The 22,690-nt window shown below is 40.7% G+C and overlaps 1 protein-coding gene across 3 annotated transcripts in view; it reads left to right on the plus strand.

Moving 5' to 3' along the window:
* LOC143298738 (uncharacterized) overlaps positions 1-22,690 on the plus strand; it is a 62,099-nt gene that overhangs the window by 25,349 nt on the left and 14,060 nt on the right. Inside the window, exons 17-23 of one of the 3 annotated variants that reach the window (XM_076611662.1) lie at positions 54-153; positions 9,391-9,445; positions 9,967-10,198; positions 10,817-11,386; positions 13,006-13,122; positions 15,867-16,167; positions 17,293-17,319. In XM_076611662.1, the coding sequence (XP_076467777.1) occupies positions 54-153; positions 9,391-9,445; positions 9,967-10,198; positions 10,817-11,386; positions 13,006-13,122; positions 15,867-16,167; positions 17,293-17,319 (1,402 nt within the window). The remainder of the gene's footprint in view (positions 1-53; positions 154-9,390; positions 9,446-9,966; positions 10,199-10,816; positions 11,387-13,005; positions 13,123-15,866; positions 16,168-17,292; positions 17,320-22,690) is intronic. The other 2 variants (XM_076611663.1, XM_076611665.1) reach the window with 2 other exon arrangements.

Consider the following 22,690-nt stretch of genomic DNA (forward strand, 5'->3'; position numbering starts at 1 on the left):
CCAACGACAGTATTAACCTTTTTTCTGACATTAATCTTCTTTTTTTCACACAGGAATTTCTACGCAGTTTACATCGCAGACACAATGTACCAACCAATGCTCCATTGGAGTACATGTCTTTTGTGTCTTCTTCCCCAGCAAGTTTGCTTCTAGGTGAGTGAACATGTCCTTGTATCCTTGAGTGCACATGTCCTTGTATCCTTGAGTGCACATGTCCTTGTATCCTTGAGTGCACATGTCCTTGTATCCTTGAGTGTACATGTCCATGTATCCTTTCCTTAACATTATTCCTAGTTGAACAGTATATGCCTGTCTCTTTCCATGTAAGTTTACGCCTGGGTGAGTAGTTTGTGTCTGTATCTCTTTCCCAGTGAATTTACTTCAGGTTTTACATGTCTCTTTCCCTGTAAGTTTATGCCTGGGTGAATAGTATGTGTCTATATCTCATTCCCTGTAAGTTTACACCTAGGTGAGTAGTATGTGTCTGTATCTCTTTCCTTGTATGTTTACACCTGGGTGAGTAGTATGTGTCTATATCTCTTTCCTTGTAAGTTTACACCTAGGTGAGTAGTATGTGTCTGTATCTCTTTCCTTGTAAGTTTACACCTGGGTGAGTAGTATGTGTCTGTATCTCTTTCCTTTAAGTTTACACCTAGGTGAGTAGTATGTGTCTGTATCTCTTTCCTTTAAGTTTACACCTGGGTGAGTAGTATGTGTCTGTATCTCTTTCCTTTAAGTTTACACCTGGATGAGTAGTATGTGTCTGTATCTCTTCCCTGTAATTTTTCACCTGGGTGGTTAGTATGTGTCTGTATCTCTTTCCCTGTAAATTTTCTTCAGGTTTAACTGTACATGTCCATCTCTTTCCCAGAAAGTTTACCCAAGAAAAAAGATTTTAAAAAATCAGAATTGAAAGCAGGATTCAAGACACAAGTTCCTCATCCTGTAGTCTATGTGAGTACATATTCCTGTATCATGGGATGAAATGTGTTATTTCGTCATTATTGGAAGGGCTTTTCCTGGGTGGTATTCTGTGTAAGTTTAATCAGAACACCCAAAACACATTCAGCAACAGTGCATGGTTGCCTCCAGTTTGTGGTCTCATGGTTTTCTGTTGGTAATACTGAAATGACATTGTACAGAATAAGTCTGGCTGTTGTCATAGGATGAACAACATTGGACTATAACTGTGAAAGGGCATATACAAGAGACAGAAAAGCAGATATTTGCTTTGACAAATATTGTTACTGTTCAGAAACCACACAGTACTGCGCTGATTCAGTTATGTTTGAAAAGAGAAAGAAAAAATTGGGTTTCAGTGTTAAACCCCTTGCAGTTTTCACAAAACGGAATGAGTTATAGCAGCTTCAGTGCCTGCTTGTTCTGTTATTGATTACCTTATTATTGGATCAGCTGCAAATGGAAAGTTCATGTCGGGGTTGTATTTCAATGGGCTAGCCTGCATGTTAATATTAACTGGATCTTTTGTTGCTGAGTTTGAGTTATTTTTGTCTTGATAACGGAGTCGATGAAGCGTATGATTGGTTACTGCCATTATATTGTTGCTTTGTTGTGCGGTTGTGTGTGTGTGTGTGTGTGTGTGAGTGTGTCTGTCTGTCTGTCTGTGTGTTTGTAAAACCTGTGTGTTTGTATTTGTGTATGTGCGTGCGTGTGTGTGTGTGTGTGTGTGGATATATGTATTTGTGAGTCTTCATATGGATAATTCCTATGAAACGCACTTCCATGAAAATGTCTAGGGTCAGCGCACAGCACAAACTATAGATGAATGCAATAAAAATCAGTAAAAAGCAAAACATTTTAAGCTCACGATATTGATAACAAAGGTCCTTGAACTGAAGCAGATGATTTTGACACTTCAATGTCTGTCTTTCCAAATACATTTCTTCAGCTCTGTACTGATGAGCCACCCCACACTCTCAGATCTTATTAAATGAAAAAAGAAAAAAAGAAAAAAAAACAATTGGGAAAGCTATTGCATGTAGTTTCAACTTCCAGTGGGAATGAGGATAGACTGCCCGAAGGCCATGAGACATACGCTTCCCATTCTTGGACCTGTGTGTACTCGTACTCGTTGTGTGTGTGTACCACTCTTTCTTTCTTTCTTTCTCTCATTCTTTCCTTCTTTCATTCCTTCAGTTTTATTTTCCAGTATTCATTTTCCTTCCTGTCTTTTCTTCCTTCTTTTGGATTTTTTTCCCCTTTTTTTTCTTTTTTTTTTTTTTTTTTTTAGTTTGCTTAAGTCTTTTTGTTGTTGTATTTATCTTTTTCTTTGATTTTTTTCTGTTCGTTTTGTCTGTCCTTCTTTTTTAAAGCAGCAAGTTTGTTCACCAGTAACTTTTCCCAGTGTAAATGAAATATTCTCATTATCATTCTATGTTACTCTAGTCTGTCTGTCTGCCCCTCTCTCTTTATCTTCTTTGTTGTTGTTGGATTTTGTTGTTCTCTTTCCCTCTGATTTTCTCATTCTTTCTATCCCACCCACCACCTCTTTATCACTCTCAGTCTCCATGCCTTCCTGCCTATCCCACCTCCACCTCTCCCCTTCCTTTTTCATCCACATTTGATGAATGACATCGTGTGATCAGACTGTCACCAATGTTGTAGTCAGTACATAAAACATAACACAATAACCTGTCCATAAACTTGATAGATACCAACTCCTCAATCTCAAGCTGTTCATAAACTTGATAGATACCAACTCCTTAATCTCCAGCTGTCCATAAACTTCAAAGATATCAACTCCGCAATCTTCAGCTGTCCATAAACTTCAAAGATATCAACTCCGCAATCTCCAGCTGTCCATAAACTTCAAAGATATCAACTCCGCAATCTTCAGCTATCCATAGACTTCATAGATACCAACTCCTCAATCTCCAGCTGTCCATAAACTTCATAGATACCAACTCCTCAATCTCCAGCTGTCCATAAACTTCATAGATATCAACTCCTCAATTTCAAGCTGTCCATAAACTTCATAGATACCAAGTCCTTAATCTCCAGCTGTCCATAAACTTCATAGATTTCAACTCCTCAATCTCCAGCTGTCCATAAACTTCATAAATACCAACTCCTCAATCTCCAGCTGTCCATAAACTTCATAGATACCAACTCCTCAATCTCCAGCTATCCATAGACTTCATAGATACCAACTCCTCAATCTCCAGCTGTCCATAAACTTCATAGATACCAACTCCTCAATCTCCAGCTGTCCATAAACTTGATAGATACCAACTCCTCAATCTCAAGCTGTTCATAAACTTCATAGATACCAACTCCTTAATCTCCAGCTGTCCATAAACTTCAAAGATATCAACTCCGCAATCTCCAGCTGTCCATAAACTTCAAAGATATCAACTCCGCAATCTTCAGCTGTCCATAGACTTCATAGATATCCACTCCATAACTCCAGCTTGAACAGACAACCCGTCATAAACTTCGTAGATATTCACTTAAAAATATCCAGCTTTAACAGACAACCTGTCCATAAACTTTCTAGATATTCACTTAAAAATATCCAGCTTTAACAGACAACCTGTCCATAAACTTTCAAGTATTCACCTCACAATCTCTAGCTTTGATAGACAACTTGTCAATAAACTTCATAGATATTCACTTCACAACATCCAGCTTTTATAGACAACCTGTCCGTAAACATAGATATTCACTTCACAATATCCAGCTTTAATAGACAAACTGTCCATAAACATTGTATATATCCACCTCACAATTACCAGCTTCAACATATAACCTGTCCATAAACTTCATAGATATCCACACCACGACTACAGGATATCTTGGCTCATCGATTTCAAGTAGACTGTTACTAGCAGACAGTCAGGAAGATGTACAAGTTGACAGTAGAAGGGAAACGCTCAAGGGCAGCACTTCAACGACTGATGAAACAGTGTCTGTTAGAGATGAATGGGAGTGAGATAACATGTTTCACTGAGTTGTCTTAGCTCTTTGTTTGGCATACACACTGACTCATGTACTTGAAAGGACACATAGCATGTTGACATACACATTCACACCCAGTTATGCTTCTAACAGCCACACTTAAGAGTATAAAGTGTTGGTTTTAAAATGAAAGTTGATTTTTTTCAATGTTTTTGATACTTTATAATGTACATTTTTGTTTGAGTGAGTTGGGGTTTTTATTGGGTTTTTTTTATTGTTTTGTTTTTTTGTTGTTGTTGTTTTTGTGTTGTTGTTTTGTTTTTTGTTTTTTTTGGGGGGGTTGTTTTCTGTTTTTTTATGTCTGTTTTTTTGGTGTGTGGGTTTGTTTTTTTGTGTGTGTTTTTTTGTTCTTTGCTTTTGTTGTTGTTGTGGTGGTGGTGGTGGTGTGTGTGTGTGTGTGTGTATGTGTGTGTGTGTTTCTGTGTGTCTGTGTGTGTGTGTATGTGTTTCTGTGTGTGTGTGTGTGTGTGTGTGTGTTTGCCTGTTTGTGTCTGTGTTTGATATTAAATAGTTTAGGCAATTAACTAACACTAGATTGGTATTGTGCTATATTTGTAGTATCGCCAATAAGAAGGTAAGCATATAAAAAGTTGGTTCAAGCACAACATCAGTATTAGCTTTAACATACAATATCACACACACACACACACACATACACACACACACACACACACACACACGCACGCACGCACGCACGCACGCACGCATGCACGCACGCACGCGCGCATGCGTGTGCACACGCGCAGTCACTTAAAGCTTTATAAGGGGTAATAAAAACAGTTTCAAACCCTGAACCTAAATTCAAAAGGCAAATAGAACTTTGGAGAGAATGGAGGTGGGATGTGTGTAGGGGATGAAGGAGGAGGAGTGCAGGGGGGCGGGGGCTGGGGTGGTGCATAAGGGGGGGCGCAAGGGGAGGGCGGTGGGGGGGTGAGGGGTTCATGAACAGTGAGTGGCTGGAGGATAAGGTCTTGGGTTCTCTTACAGTGATACATCTTTCCTCAGTGCCTCGCCGCTGTGTCTTTCTGCTGCATCTTTCCTCTGTCCTGAACATGTGTGAATGAATTTGAAATAACAAATAAATAAATATACCAGTTGGAATGTTTAAAAAAAAAAAAAAAAAAAAAAAGAAAAAGAAAGCATGTATGCACACATGAATAGAAAAGAGACAGAGGTTAAGAGAATACAGAGTATAGAATTGAGCGCCTAATCATCAACACAAACACTTGCACACAAACATGCATGCACGCACACACAGTCACCCCCCCCACACACACACACACACACACACACACACAAACACACACACTCTCTCTCTCTCTCTTATTCTCTCTCTCTCTCTCTCTCTTTCTCTCTCACTCTCTTGTTCTCACACACACACACACACACACACGCACCCATATGCATACACACAGACATACGCTCTCACACACACAACACTCACATTCATCCACACACACACACACATGCATACGCACACACACACACATAAGCACACATATGCATACACACACTTAGTCACACAAACACACACGTGCACACACACACTAACTCAGTTACACGCACACACACACACACACACACACACACACACACACACACACACACCTCTCCATGGATAAAAAACTGTAAACCCCAACCCATATTATACATACCCTTGTCTGCATGCATCTACCCTTCACCAGAGAGTCGAGGTCAAATGGTAATCAGAGAAGTTACAACAAAAAGGCAGAGGTCACAGCCAATCAGCACAATCATGCCAATGCCAGACAAGCGTGAATAGATATACCTGATGAGCTGCCATCTAGTGCTGACACCTGCAATGAATGTTTGGACAGCGCTACAATGACAGTAGTTTGGGACACGCCACACCAAGTGTTGATCATGGAAGTAACAATTACATGTGCAAGGGAGGTTAAAAAAAAGGGGGGTTGGGATGGAAGACAAGGTGGAGACAAAATGATCAGTTCAGCTTGCTGGTTTGCTTGCCCCTCCTTTCTTCCTCTCTCTCTCTCTCTTCTCTCCTTCCATCCCCATACCCCCTTCCCCATCCATTCCCATTCTTTCCTTCCCCTTCAGCCCTCCACCTTGCATCAAAAGTCTGTTCTGGGTGTTCATAGATGGGAGTTGGCATTAGTTCAGCGTTAATGAAATGAGAGCTGATTTTATTGTGTGCAGAACTGAGATTGGTGACTTTTAAAGGTATAACTGAGGGTGTCATTCTTCTTTTTCTTCTTTTTTGTTTGTTTGTTTACGTGAGAATCATACATGTATTGCACATGTTATGAAAATATGAAAACGGAGTATGACTGCATACATAGTGGGTGTAAAAATGGTCATACGCGTAAAAAGCCCACCAGTGTGTTTGAGTGAATGTGTGTGACACTGCCCACATACGAAGAATTAGAAGATGTGAAATGGTAATCTGTAAATGGTTCTGTCAGAATAAAACATTAAAAAAATAAAACATTTTTTTTTTTTTTTTTTTTTTTTTTTTTTAAAGAAAGAAACAACAATGAAATGTCTAAATACTTTGATTCTCGAATCCATGCACTGTAGCACACTCAAGGGAGAACAGGAGAAGTACCAAGCATTTGAGGGGGTCATTTTAGTGTTGTTAAATCCCACAGCATCTGTGTACTCGTTATTCTTGGTCTGTGCTGACTGAAAAGACTCTGAGGTGGAGTTGAAAACTGGTAGGAATGATTACAATAGACTATCAAAGACGGTTTCAATTTAGTTTCATGGAGGAATCATGGCATGCAGTCTGATCCATACAGGCTACACCATATCTATAAATAAGAAAGAAATGATAAACAGAAGGTGAGAGCAGATGCCTATCTGTGCAAGACAGTTTGGTTTTCTGTTTGCATGTTTGGCAGAGTCAACAGATATCTTCTTGTTTGTTATTTACACTCTTTCAAGTTTTTGCTATTGTTATTGTTGGTGATTTGCTTTTCCTGCTTTGTTTTTCTTTCTTTTTTTTCTTTTTTTTTTTTTCTTCAGTGTATGGACATGTCAAAGCCTTGAATTAGCATTTTGTATTTCTTGTGTACCTTTTTTTATCCTTCAGATATAGGACAGTGTCACTGTTTCAAGACTCACACTTATTGGTGCATACACACTAAATATGCAGGTGTAAAATGATATTGTATCATTCATTTTGATTTCAATCAGATGTACACAAATGCACACGCATGCACACATGCACTCTCTCACTCATACACTCTGTCTCATACACATTCTCTCTCTCTCTCTCTCTCTCTCTCTCTCTCTCTCTGTCTGTCTGTCTGTCTATCTGACTCTGTGTTACACACACACACACACACACACACACACACACACACACACACACACACACACACACACACACACACACACACACACACCAGACTCACTTTTTTCAAACATGCATGCACATATGTATTATTTTATGCACTTACTCTCATCCTTCTAATCTCTCCCCATTACACACAGACACATGCGTGAATGCACATACACTTACACACACACACTTATACTTACACACACACACACACACACACACACACACACACACACACACACACACACACACACACACACACACACACAAACACACACACACACACACACACACACACAGCAACAAGAACAGCAGTCGAAAAGTCAATCAAGAGAAAAGGAGGGGGATTAGAAAAAGGCATTAAAGAGATTTGTAAGCAGTGTTTGAACACAGAACAAGACTCTTCACTTGGCGCTGTCAGCCACTCCCACTCTGTTGTGGAGAGATTACCTCCGGCACCCACCCTGTGATCACACCCACACACACCCCACAATTAAGTGCCGACTTGTGTCCAAAAAGTGTAGTGGCTCCCCCCACACCCTTCACCCTTCCCTCCCCACCGTTACAATCACAGTCTGTCAGAACTGGTCGTGTGCAGTGAGGAGAAAGGTGTAGCAACCCACTGAGGCGAGCGACAGGAATGGTTTTGTTGTGTGTGAAGGGGCTGTGTTGTGTTTGTAGTGGCTGTGTTGTTGTGTTTGTGGTGGCTGTGTTGTTTATCTTGTGTGTACAGGGGTGGGGATGGGAGTGGGGGGGGGGGGGGTGATGGGTTTTATTAGAAGCTCTGAGGAGAGAAAAAATGTTTGTGAAAATGGAGTAAGTGTAAGGAGGATGGAACAATATCTCTTATTTTGAGGGTTGAGAAGTTTTGTTTTGTGTGATGGGTCTTAGACCTCTGAGGAGAAAAGTGTTCATGAAAAGGAAGTGTAAGAATGGAATGATATGTGTGAATCTGAATTGGAAGAAAAGTGAAAGGTAATAAAAAAAAAAATTAAAAAGTCATTGCATTCTTTGTGAAAGGCTGTTTAAGAGCACCTTTCTCTCTGTGGGGGGTTGGACAGAGGTTGAAGGTGAGGGATGAGGGTGGGGATAGGACAGAGGGGATCCAGTTGCAACAATGAAGATCATACTGGAGAGTGCCGTATAATCGTCATGTCCAACTATGACCATCAGAACAGCTGTGGAGGCAGCTGCTGTCCTGACTCACTGAGCTATAATTCTATCATAGTGGAGAGTGTCTGCCCAAGTCACATCCCCACTCTCTCAGTCAAGAGGGCTTTGGGATAGTTGACACTGGGGTCAACTAGCCTCCAAGGCTGCAGCACTTAGAGTGCTGTGGGAAAGAAGAGGCAGCTACAAGAAATGTTCTCATCCAGTTAGGTGTTCTGAGGGGAAATGTGAAACAAAAGAAAAAAAAGTTAAAAAGAATTGTGTCATGGAGAAGGAGATTCAACAAAAGAGTGCTGTGTGAGACTGAACCTGGAAAAGAAGAGTGCTTGAAAAGACAGTGACGAGAACAAAGCTTTGAATGGCTGTGCACTACCCACGCTGAGACTGAGGCAGACAAATCTGAGTGTGGCTGTGAATGGGATGTGTGGCATGGGAGTGTTGACACTGAAACGGTGCAGATGATGGGACAGAAAAAAAAAGGAGAGAGAATAAAAAAGCTTTGAATGGAAGAGTGTACTTGAGAAGTGGTGCTGTAGAGCTGAGAGCAGTAAAGAACTGGAAAAGAAAATTATTATGAAAATGAAGGTGCAAGCAGAAAAAAAGTGTTATTTATAGCAAAATCTTACAAGAGAAGAGTAGCTCACATTTTTAGGGAGATGTGTTGTGACTTGCACACACTGTCACAACATACATGAAAATGCTTGGAGGCGTGTGTGTTTGTGTGTGTGTTTGTGTATTTTTGTGTGTGTGTGTCACTATTGTTGGGATTTTTTTCAAAAGATAATCTACCTAAAGCAATCAAATACTGAACAAATGACAGTAATACTAATCATGATAATGATAATAATAATGATGAAAATATTAGTATTACTACTGTTACTACTAGTAATAATAATAATTCTTTGCGTCTTTTTCAGCTGAGCGACATTCAAAATCACGGGACAAAGTTCAAACAGGCGTTTCTAATGACAGGTAAGCCAGTGATTTTGGTATTCCTGTTTCTGTTGACACCCTGCATTGCGGCCATTGAAAACCATTGAAAAGGAACATTTATGGCCATTTAGTATTGGCCATGTCTATAAGCAAAAATAAACTTTCATGCTATTGAAAAATACAATACATACTTTGTGTTGGCTTTTGATAAAATACTTTGCTGAATGAAATCCGTGTCAGACAGTTTATGGCCTACACTGTTGGCCTGAGTTTATGGCCTTTACAGTCAGCCTGTTTATATTCACAGAAAATAAGGTAGGGAGTGTGTGTGTAGGGAGGGGGCTACTCTTTTCTCAGCTTTCACTTGTCTAGTATGTGTGTTAGTGTGTGAATGGAGGAACTGAGACATGTTTTGGGTCAGTGTGTGTTTGTGTGTGTGTTTCTATTCATGTGTGTGTGTGTGTTTGGAGGAGGGGGGGGGGGGTAGGAGCTAGTGAATATCCCTATCACATTTGAAAAGGAAAAAAAAATCACCAAGACCAAACCCACATGCTCTCCAGACAAAGACCGGAACTTCTGGACCAAGAAGTGGACCACTTTGCTTTACCCCCTAACTTGGAGGGACTTCACATCCCACTGGGGCTGGACATCGACATCCCTGAGAACATCCACGATGATGACGACAGTATCGCCGGGGAGGCCGGAGAGGAAGAGGTTTTAACAGATGACCGTCTGGAGAAGGGAGACAACGAGGATATTTGTGGTGATTTGAAAGAAGAGGAGATACTGCAGGTGGGATTTTAGTGGAGTGTTTTGTTATTGTTGGTGCTGTTACCAAAAAGAGGGTATGTTCATGGTGATTTGAAAAAAGAGGAGATATTACAGGTGAGATTTTAGTGGAGTGCTTTGTTGTTGTTGGTGTTGTAGTCAAACCTGTCAATAGTTTTGCCTGCTTGTGTTGCTTGTAAAGGATTTTAACCCTGTTCATCGAAGTAAATCTATTTGTATGGATTTTAACCCTGTTCGTCAAGGTAAATCTATTTGTATTATGCCCCCTTGCCCAAGTAAATCAGACCAGCACTGTCAATCAAACACAGATGTGACAGAAACATTACAGTAGCATGCTCTGAACATGCTTAGATCAAACACTGCTCAGTGGGTTTTCACATGTTTTTCAGCCTGTTCAGACTGTCATTGTTAGATGTTGGTCATAGTGTGTTCCTCTTTCTATTCACTGATGTCTTTAATATGATGGGGTTTGTTTTTTTGATGTTTTGTTAACATCAAAGTTGGCGTGTATCAGGGCCCCTGCATGATATATTTTTTCAGACCCATTATTTACACAGATGGAGTTCAGTTGTTGCTGAATCTGTTGGAGTCCTCTGACCATGAGTGTTGTCTTTATGTCAGCAGGCAGATTTCAGACAAAATATCGACACTTCAGATGTTGCGAAAACAACGCTCCATGATCCTGTTGAAGTGACATCACATCATCATTCCACGGACATACCCTCAGAGGTTCTCCCGTCCCCTGTGATCACTGCCCACACTGAACTGACCTTGGGCACCGCTGAGGTCAGTGCCAGCATTCTTCCTAATGAACTGACCACAGTCTCCACCGGACAGGTCCCTGTCGAGGATTCCTCAGAAGTGACCCCTTCATGTGACCCTGCTGAGGTGACTACAGGTCATGACCTTGAGGAAGTTACGCCAGGTCATGACCCTGCAGAAGTGACCCCAGGTCATGACCTGGTGGAAGTGACCCCAGTACATGACGCTGCCAAGGAGGCGACCAGCAGTTTTGTCTCCACACAGGTGTGCATCCCCCCTGACACAGCATCTGTCCCGGTAGAGAAGGAGGAGGGGGGTGAAACAGAGGCGGGGGCCATCACGTATGTTACCACTGTCACCCCTGACAACAAGCCTCCCTTGCCAATTTCCCCACGCCAGCATCGCAAACAGCCGCTGAGTGTGTCGCAGGTGAGCTGGGGATTCCCCCCTTTCTTTTTTTTTTTTATATCTAACAATTTCCTGCAGCATTTGGCAGGCTCCCAAGGCCTGGGTCTGTGCATAGGTCTGGTATCTGCCCTCCTTTCCTTTTGGTTTTTAGAAGTGAATGATTGATATGGATACTTATATAGTGCCTATCCACAGTCGGAGACCAAGCTCTAACCGCTTTACAAACACAAGGTCATTTCCACAACAGGCTGCCTACCTGGTGTAGAGTATATGGATCAGTCTGCACACTTTGACTCCTCCTTGAGTGATAGGTGGTGTTGCACAAGTCGCAACACTGTGGTCATGTTGTATCTGCTGATATTTATGTATTTTCTTGCTCTTTTTGTTGTGATTACATTTAAATTGTTCACATACATTTATTTACTGTTCACGATGGAAAATGAGAACCCTGCAAGGTTGCATGTGACAGTGATTGGTTCATGAGCAACACAATCATGTGCAAATTTCTCTTTGGAGATAGTAAAGTTGACTTGAATTGAGAGTAAAAATGAGTTGTGTTCAGAACAGATAGGATTGTGTTTCCTGACTTTGCCAGATTGCCAGAAAAATAAAGAAATCATTCTCCTGCACAGTCCGTTGTGGTCATTCTCAACAGCTGTCATCTCCATCTCACAACGTTTTTACTTCAGGCTTTGTAACTGTGGTTCCTGTTTCAAAAAAATGATAATGAAGATAAACCCATCCTTTCATAGTGTCTGTTCACTTTCACTCCTTGGTCCATGAACCCATCCTTTCATAGTATCTGTTCACTTTCACTCCTTGGTCCATAAACCCATCCTTTCATAGTATCTGTTCACTTTCACTCCTTGGTCCATAAACCCATCCTTTCGTAGTGTCTGTTCACTTTCACTCCTTGGTCCATAAACCCATCCTTTCATAGTATCTGTTCACTTTCATTCCTTGGTCCATAAACCCATCCTTTCATAGTATCTGTGCACTTTCACTCCTTGGTCCATAAACCCATCCTTTCATAGTATCTGTTCACTTTCACTCCTTGGTCCATAAACCCATCCTTTCATAGTATCTGTTCACTTTCATTCCTTGGTCCATAAACCCATCCTTTCATAGTATCTGTGCACTTTCACTCCTTGGTCCATAAACCCATCCTTTCATAGTATCTGTTCACTTTCATTCCTTGGTCCATAAACCCATCCTTTCGTAGTATCTGTTCACTTTCATTCCTTGGTCCATAAACCCATCCTTTCATAGTATCTGTTCACTTTCACTCCTTGGTCCATAAACCCATCCTTTCATAGTATCTGTTCACTTTCACTCCTTGGTCCAAGGTGGCTGAAGAGACTGAGGTGAAACTGATTGCTAATGAGAATTGTTGCAGCAGATTGCAGGGTGCCATTTTCTTTCTTTCAATTTCTGTAATTGTGTTATCAATGACAGTAAATTATATGTGATACTCTCTGTGTCTATGTACACCATATGCATGCTGAAACTCAACTAAGGGCCAACACTTCAGCTAAAAACAAAAAAAAGAAGGTTCAGCTTTCCAGAATAATTCACAGTACATGTACAGAGCACATTGAACTGCAGAGCCACAGAGATGATAAATTTTCGGTGTGCTCCAGGTGTGGCAGTTCAGTCCCTCTCAGTATGAGGAGGAAGAGGGTTTGAACCCAGGCTTCATCCTGGGCCCCAGGACAGCCCGCACCCAGAGTGCCGCGCCTGCTCCACGCAGCAGAAAGGTCAGTGTGAGGGATTTTTGATGGACACAACAGCCAAGTGGTTAAAGCACTGGATTTTCAGTCTGAGGGTCCCAGGTACAAATCCTGGTCTCGGCACCTGGTGGGTAAGGGGTGGAGATTTTTCTGATTTCCCAGGTCAACAGATGTGCAGACCTGCCAGTGCCTGAACCCCCTTGGTTTGTAAACACACACAGAACATTGAATACGCATGTTAAAGACCCTGTAATCAATGTCAGCAATCGGGGGATTATGGAAACAAGAACATACCCGGCATACAGCCCCCCCTGAAAACAGTAACATACCCGGCATACAACCCCCCCTGAAAACAGAGTATGACTGCCTAAATGGCGGGGGCTAAACAGTCATATACGTAAAAGCCCATATGTGTATTCAAGTGAATGTGGGAGTCGCAGCCCACAAACAAGAAATATGAAGAAGAAAGAGAAGTCTGGGGGTTTTCTCATTTTGGATGGTTGGTGGTTGGGACATCAAGATGGGCTGGGCTAATTCTTTAGGAAGAACATTCAGTAAAACAGAACAGAAATGTAAATGTCAGTCCATGATACAGATAGAAGTTAGGTTTACTGATCCCACCAGGTGTACAGTGACCATAATTGTGTCCACCACAGACATTACTCATCCCACCAGGTGTACAGTGACCATAATTGTGTCCACCACAGACATTACTCATCCCACCAGGCGTACAGTGACAACATGTTAACCACAGACATTGTTCATCCCACCAGGTGTACAGTGATGACATGTCCACCACAGACAGTACTCATCCCACCAGGTGTACAGTGACCTACACCACGTACATTACTCATCCCACCAGGTGTATACTGTGACCATATGTCCACCACTGACATCACTCATCCCACCAGGTGTACAGTGACCATAATTATGTCCACCACAGACATTGCTCATCCCACCAGGTGTACAGTGACCATAATTATGTCTACCATAGACATTACTCATCCCACCAGGTGTACAGTGACAACATGTTCACCACAGACATTGCTCATCCCACCAGGTGTACAGTGACCATATGTCCACCACAGACATTACTCATCCCACCAGGTGTACAGTGACCATATGTCCACCACAGACATTACTCTTCCCACCAGGTGTACAGTGACCTACACCACAGACATTACTCATCCCATCAGGTGTACAGTGATGATATGTCCACCACAGACATTACTCTTCCCACCAGATGTACAGTGACCTACACCACAGACATTACTCATCCCATCAGGTGTTCAGTGACCTACACCATAGACATTACTCATCCCACCAGGTGTACATTGACAACATGTTCATCACAGACATTGCTCATCCCACCAGGTGTACATTGATAATATGCCCACCACTGACATTACTCATCCCACCAGGTGTACAGTGATCATAATTATGTTCACCACAGACATTACTCATCAAACCAGGTGTACATTGACCTACACCACTGACATTACTTATCCCACCAGGTGTACAGTGACCTACACCACATACATTACTCATTCCATCAGGTGCAAAGTGACAACATGTTTACCACAGATATTGCTCATCCCACCAGGTGTATACTGTGACCATATGTTCACCACTCACATCACTCACCCCACCAGGTATACAGTGATGACATGTTCACCACAGACATTACTCATCCCACCAGGTATACAGTGATGACATGTTCACCACAATTACTCATCCCACCAGGTGTATACTGTGACCATATGTCCACCACTGACATCACTCATCCCACCAGGTGTGCAGTGACAACATGTTCACCACAGACAGTACTCATCCCACCAGGTGTACAGTGACCTACACCACGTACATTACTCATCCCACCAGGTGTACAATGACCATATGTCCACCACTGACATCACTCATCCCACCAGGTGTACAGTGATGGCATGTTCACCACAGACAGTACTCATCCCACCAGGTGTACAATGACCTACACCTCGTACAATACTCATCCCACCAGGTGTATACTGTGACCACATGTTCACCACAGACATTACTCATCCCACCAGGTATACAGTGACGACATGTTCACCACAGACATTACTCATCCCACCAGGTGTATACTGTGACCATATGTCCACCACTGACATCACTCATCCCACCAGGTGTGCAGTGACAACATGTTCACCACAGACAGTACTCATCCCACCAGGTGTACAGTGACCTACACCACGTACATTACTCATCCCACCAGGTGTACAATGACCATATGTCCACCACTGACATCACTCATCCCACCAGGTGTACAGTGATGGCATGTTCACCACAGACAGTACTCATCCCACCAGGTGTACAATGACCTACACCACGTACAATACTCATCCCACCAGGTGTATACTGTGACCATATGTCCACCACTGACATCACTCATCCCACCAGGTGTACAGTGACGACATGTTCACCACAGACATTACTCATCCCACCAGGTGTATACTGTGACCATATGTCCACCATAGACATCACTCATCCCACCAGGTGTACAGTGACAACATGTTCACCACAGACAGTACTCATCCCACCAGGTGTACAGTGACCTACACCACGTACATTACTCATCCCACCAGGTGTATACTGTGACCATATGTCCACCACTGACATCACTCATCTCACCAGGTCTACAGTGACAACATGTTCACCACAGACATTACTCATCCCACCAGGTGTACAGTGACCATAAAAATTAAGTCCACCACTGACATTACTCATCCCACCAGGTGCACTGCAGCGACTGTATCACCATGGCCAGCTCAGAGACGGTCACCGTGCCCAAGATCCAGCGCTCTGCGGGCCGCATGCCCGGCCAGACCCACAGCGCCTCCTCCCATATGCTGCACCTGGCACGTCGCCATGACGACCTGATGCGCAGGGCCCCACCCCCTCGCACTCCACCCTCCATCCCCGTGTCCAGGACCCGCTCACTGGTCAAGGGGAGAGCAGCAACAGGGGGGCCGGTGTTGTCAGAGTTGGAGCACCATGCACGGAAGGTGAAGAGTCCCCGTGCCTTGATGCAGCATGGTGAGTGGGTGGCTTTCTTTTGTGGGGGGTCTGGAGGGAGGGGGCAGGGGTAGGAGGGGGGGGGAGCAGGGAGTTTGGTTGGTTTTGTTGCGGTCTCTGCCTTTCTTTATCTGTGTCTGACCGTTTCCTTCTCTGTCTTGCTCTTGTCTCTCTCTCTCTCTTCCCTCTCTCTCTCTCTCTCTCTCTCTCTCTCTCTCTCTCTATCTATCTATCTTTATAAAAAAAAAAAATAGTGTGGGAAGGGAAGGAAAAGAAGTTTTCTTTCATTGAGGATGTAGGTGCTTGTTCTTTTCTTTTGTTTGTTTGTTTCGGGTGATGCTTTCTTTGCAGGCTGTAAGCCATGGAGGCACATGTGGAAAGGAGGTTTCAAACACATGAAATGATTCATTGGTTGCTACTGCACATAGTGTGTGTGTGGTTTGTGGCTAGTATAGGTTTAGGTAAAATCATAAGACCTACGTTTTTTATTTATCTTAATATTGATATTATTGATATTCATTCAGATTGACATATGTTCATTGTGGGTGGGTTGGGTAAATCAAAATGAATGATTTGCTGGATGTACTAAATTTTCACATTTTGTGTGAGTTGTGTGTGTGTGGTTTGTGGCTAGTACAAATTTGATTTCATGAAGATTTTCATTTGATTATTCATTCACATTGATTTTTAAAGAGGGTGGGTAGGTGCTGCTTCATCTGATGAGACTGATGATAGTCACATATGGTGGAAATCCACACTGATTCCTAATTTTATTTATCTTTATTTTGTTTTCTCTTTTATGTTCCAATAGTTTAGATAGATGGATGGAAAATCATTCAACCAGATTTCATAGCAACATACCAATAGTGCAGAAGGTCTTTTTTTTTCTCTTTTGTTACTATTTGTAATTGATATCTGTGGTTGAAACACCATATCCCAGGTGACTTTGGTCACATCTGATACTTGAAACACATTGTATCTGGTGATTTCATTCACATTTATATTATATGATACTTGAGACACATTATATCTGGTGATTTTGGTCACATTGTATATCTTCTGATACCAGGTATAGTAAGTTATTGAGAGGAAGAAATTGTCTGACTGATCTCAACCGTGTTTTCCCCTTTCAATGTGGCCATGAAGGGTCATACTTCCCTGCCAGAAGACTAAGTAAGTTACTGTGTGGAAAATATTCTGTATATATCTTGTGCAATGTGTGAAACACATTATCTATGGGGCTGGTTTCTTGTAGATTTGGAGTAACATGCTTTTTGTGTGCAAAACAGTTAATGACTTTTTTTAATAGGAAGATGTGTGTCTGTGTATGTGAAAAGATGAGAGGAAAATGTTGGGGGGTGGGGGGCGCATGTGTACAAGCTGTCTGTGTGTATACTTATTCTATTTTGCGTTTTTCTCAGTTCTGTGTTCCATACCATTTGTTTGAAATTTAGAAACTTCTATATTGTTACTTTCTGACAACAGTATCTTAAACTATACATGTGGCTGCAGTGTTTTTTGTTTGGGTCTTTTTAATGGTTTGGCAGGTCACACTGTCTAAGAAACCATAAATGAAAATTTCAGTTGGAAGAGAGATTGAGAAGTTGCATGGATAGAGCAGAGTGTGGATTCTGGTAATGAATTGTGAGAAGAAAAGTATTTTAGTTAAAAAAAATTTAAAAAATAAGAAGAAAGGTGACTTTAGTTAGAAAATATTTTTTTGTCAGATCTGTCAAAAAGTTTGGATAGTGTTTTTGACTTTGATTCAGCCTTTCTTATGAGCTCACTGATAGTGCATGTATATACCCTTATATATACGGAGAGAGAGAGAGAGAGGGAGGGAGGGAAGAGAGAGTGATTGATAGATAGATTCAAACTCTGTACATGTATCATTCTTTACAACTGTAAGTCCTAAGTGGAAGACAATGACTGTGTTGGTCAGTACAGTCAGGATTTATGTAGTGGATGGTGATAATCATGCGAGGGAAGTGTCCACACAACTCTGTCTTGTGAGACGTGTGCCATGCATCTGTGTGCTTGCGCTAGACATTGTTCATGAAACATGTGGTAACAGTTTGGATAGCTTGTACCATGCTAGGTGCACTGATCACCAGGAAACAGGTAGTGGTGTTGAGGTAGCTTGCCAGGCTAGTGTGTGTCATTTGTGTGTGAATGTTTGACTTTACATGACAGTGGTTCGTAAGGGTAATAATTGGGACAGGCTTGGTTGTCCTCACGCATGGTCTTCTTCTTTGCTTAATTTTTTGTCTCGTTGTTTTTCTGTCTCTTTCTCTCTTCTTCTTTCCATCTATCCTTCTCTCAGATCTGTCATTCCCCCCCCCCACCCCCTGCCCCCACCCCCTCTCCACACTGCTGAACCCCTGCCTTCCCTGGTCTCTTCTTTCTACATGTATCTGTGAGTGTGTGTGTGTGTGTGCGTGCTCTGTGCGGTTAAGTGTATTTGTTTGTGTGATCTATAGTTTCATTGAGTGATTTAATTGAGTATATATATCTAATTCTGATGAAGGCTGGGATGTTTGCATAATCAAATGGATCATGCGCCGGGCTTTGATATTGTAAAGGTGGAAATGACCATACTTAACAATAATGAACTGAACATTTTGATGCTAATAATGATTGCAGTGCCATAAATCCTAACTTCTAACCCTGAGTCATATTTCAACTTACACTTACTGTAAATGCCTTGCCTTCGTTTGACATGGGGAAGAAGGCTTTTTACAAAATGCATAAACAGCATTGTGTACTTTTTCTGGTTTGCTCCTCATTTCCAGCCAGGGAGAATGTGGTTCGGACAGTGTTGAACTCTGATGTCGTGGTGTTGGAGATGTGATTTTCATGTGTTTCAAATGATTGAAAGTGCTAAATCAGCTCTGTGTGTATTGCTTGTATTTTCTGATAATTATATACACAGTTTTATTATTTTCTTGTTTATTTAGTTTCGTTTGTTTAGTAAAGGGTAGTGGTGTGGTGTCAAATTTCAACTTAGTTAATTATCATTTCTCATGTCAAATGAAAGAAGCATAGTTATATGCGTCCATATATATTTAGTAAAGGGTGATGGTGTGGTGTTAAATTTCAACATAGTTTATTATCAGTTCTCATGTCAAATGAAAGAAGCATAGTTATTTGCACACACACACACACACACACACACACACACACACACACACACACACACACACAAGTTTCAAGTTTCAAGTTTTAACTCTCTCCATACGAATGGCGAAAGAGACGACGTTAACAGCGTTTCACCCCAATTATCATCATCAAAATATTGCAAGCGGAAGGCTCTTATACTGAAGAGGTGAATGTTGACAAAGAATACCACAATTCTGACGACGGAAGCTAAAGGTTGGGTCATTCAGACACCCACTGGACATCCGATGGGTCTGTGTAGAGGAGAAGAGAGGACTGGCCGTACTGAGTGAGTTAATTATCCTTTCTCTCCTATTGGAGTATGGAGGATTACTGCAAAATAATATTTTCGTGCCCAGAACAAACATTTCCAAATACACAACAATGTCACATAAAAGTTGAGAAACCACAAATGTCTTTAAACTCCAAAAGTATAGCTAGGCAACATTTGCAAATCTAATCATCTTACTTACAGCTAAAATGACTTTTTTGCCTCCTTTGAGCATATTACAAAAATTAAAAACCGAATTTGGAGACAAATATTTTTTAGGAACATATCTATTTCATAGCTGATCATAATTGGGACATTCCATTATAAAATGAAACTCATCACCAATCACACACATGTTACAAACCTTACAAAGCCGTAACTCTCGTGGTATGCCTTTGTGTCTCCCTGTTTCTATTTCCAGCTTATGATTACTACTTCGAAATCTGAAGCAGCTGATAACATAATTATCAGGCATTTGACTTATATATTTTTCTCTACCAAATCCACTTCTGAAATTTTGATAAAACAAACATTTACTTCTCGCCTCTAGAGCATGTCTCCATAGATTTTGAAAACTATCTCTCAAAGCAATGTTGACATTCTTGCAGAAAGTTTCCCTCTCCAAGAAGAATTGAACATCCCAAACACAGTCATACCCTGCTTCTATTAAAATTTGTCAGATACAACTGATCCATTTTGAAGAATAAATACCATTTCAATATAAGTCAAGTAATATCAAATATATTTTCCCAGAATATTTTTCTGTGTTTGATATCACTAAGCTGGTCCAAAATTGAACTAATCTCATTTTCACTAACACACTAATTAGATAAATACCAGTTACTCCATAAACAATTTGGGTCATTGTATTTCTGTTCAGTTTGAACAAGCGTTTCAAAAATTTCAATTCTAATTTTTCAAGTATATCTACATTTTCATAACCCCATATTTCTGCACCATACAACAAAATAGGAACAATCATAGACTGGTACATGTCCAGAGTGATATGTAAAGGTAAATCTTGATTTCTGGCTGACTGAAGTAACGAAAACATAGCTTTTTGGCCCTGTTCATAAATCATTTTTTTAGCATTGTAAAAAGTTCCGTTTCTACTAAATTTGATGCCAAGAAAGAATCGACAACATCCAAACATGTATCACCAAACTTAAAAACAGGCTTTAGCTTGTTTGTAGAATTAAGTATCATCACTTTAGTTTTCTTTACATTGACCACTAGTTTCCATTTTAAACAATATTTGTGAAAAACATTGAGGGACTGTTGTAATCCTTCTTTCGTCTCTGAAAGTAAAATTGTGTCATCTGCATACAACAGTACAAATAATCACATGTAATTATCTAACTCTGAAGTGTTAACATTCAATAAAAGATCAACAGATGGACTCTGGTGCTCAGTCAAATACAACTCTAAATCATTGAGGTACAGAGAAAAAAACAAAGGTGAGAGATTTTCTCCTTGTCGTACACCCTTACAAATGCTAAAGAAATCAGATTTTTCACCATTTAAAAACACGCATGACTTAATTCTATCATACATGTTCATTATGACACGCAATTCTCCAAACTGAATCAAAGGCTTTTTTTAAATCAACAAAAGCACAGTAAAGTTTCTTCTTTTTTATGGAGAAAATATCAATTAGTGATTTCAAAACAAACATTTGATCTAATGTAGAATGGGACTGTCTAAATCCTGCTTGGGTTCCTGAAAGTATATTGTTTACATTGATATAATCAGTCAGTCTAGCATTTAACACTGTAGTGAATAGTTTTCCAACACAGCTGAGCAAAGTTATTCCCCTATAATTATCACAGTCAAGTGTATCACCTTTGCCTTTATACAATGGAAATATCAAGCCAAATACCCATTTTTCTGGTACAACACCTTCGTCCAGTATCTTGTTAAATAATTTACAGTATGTTTCTTGTAACATTTGCTGGCTCTTCCAAGCGTGTCTGTATTTTTACTAGAATTTCTTTTTTTACTCTGTGTTTAGCTTTAAAATATTCTGATCAGCTTCGTTTGCATGTGGAATCAAACCAACTGCGACTATCTCTGTGTTTTGTCTTAGAATTACGAATTTGATATGTCCCGAGAGTATCTTTTGCCATCTGAATCAGAATGTTTGCGAGCTTATCATTTATGATGTCAATGTCATCAACATCAATTGCGTCATTTAAGTGTGTAAGCTCAGTGTTAGACAAATTTTCTTGAAAAGAAGCAGCCTTTTCATGTTCCCATTTTCGTATTATTTCATTCTGACCTGTTAAATTTGATGTGGCACATTTCTTATGACATGGTATGACAGCCGTATCAGTATGATTTTCATGGTTCAATATGTGACACTCAGTAGCCACAGACAAGATCAACGGGCTGTGTACATCAGATAATAAAGCATCAAATGGGGAAATAGTAAAATCTGTTATTTTTGTGAACAAAAAGGGGGATCCAATCATGTAGTCAGCCACAGTACAGCCATTACTAATGAACATTCCGATTCCGTCATCTCTCCCTGCTGTTCCATTAAGAATATACAATGAAAACGATTGACACAAGTCAATCAATCTATACCCATAGTTGTTTGGTTGACGATTATCTTGATTATGTCTACACTTAACTGGATATAACTGCTCATCTAAAACATAGATCAAATCAGGAATGGACCTTTACTGTCACTCTGATGTTGATCAATAAAATCTTTCAAATTTTTTGTATAAGCATTAAAGTCACCTGCTAACAGAATATAACAATCATATTTACTTTGTATATCAAACTCAAAGAGCATGTTTTCAACATCATCAAACATATCAAACTACTATACACTGATTCTTCAGGAGGGATATAAACCACTCCAACACACACATCTTTATCATATCCCGTTAAAGATGATTTTATCATGAACCATGCTGAGTTGCTGTCTTTGTTTGGTAGAGTGGTTATATAATTACAATATTTCTTTTTGTATGCAAAAGCAACACCACCTGAATGTTGGTACGATGAACATTTTCGACTGAAAACATGCATTGTATACCCAAGTTCATATATATATATTCAGAACACAGATTCTCTCTCTATGTCTGGCTCTTTTCTCCTCCTCCTCCT

Source organism: Babylonia areolata, chromosome 24 (assembly GCF_041734735.1).
Source record: "Babylonia areolata isolate BAREFJ2019XMU chromosome 24, ASM4173473v1, whole genome shotgun sequence".
In the NCBI taxonomy this organism is placed as follows: domain Eukaryota; kingdom Metazoa; phylum Mollusca; class Gastropoda; order Neogastropoda; family Buccinidae; genus Babylonia; species Babylonia areolata.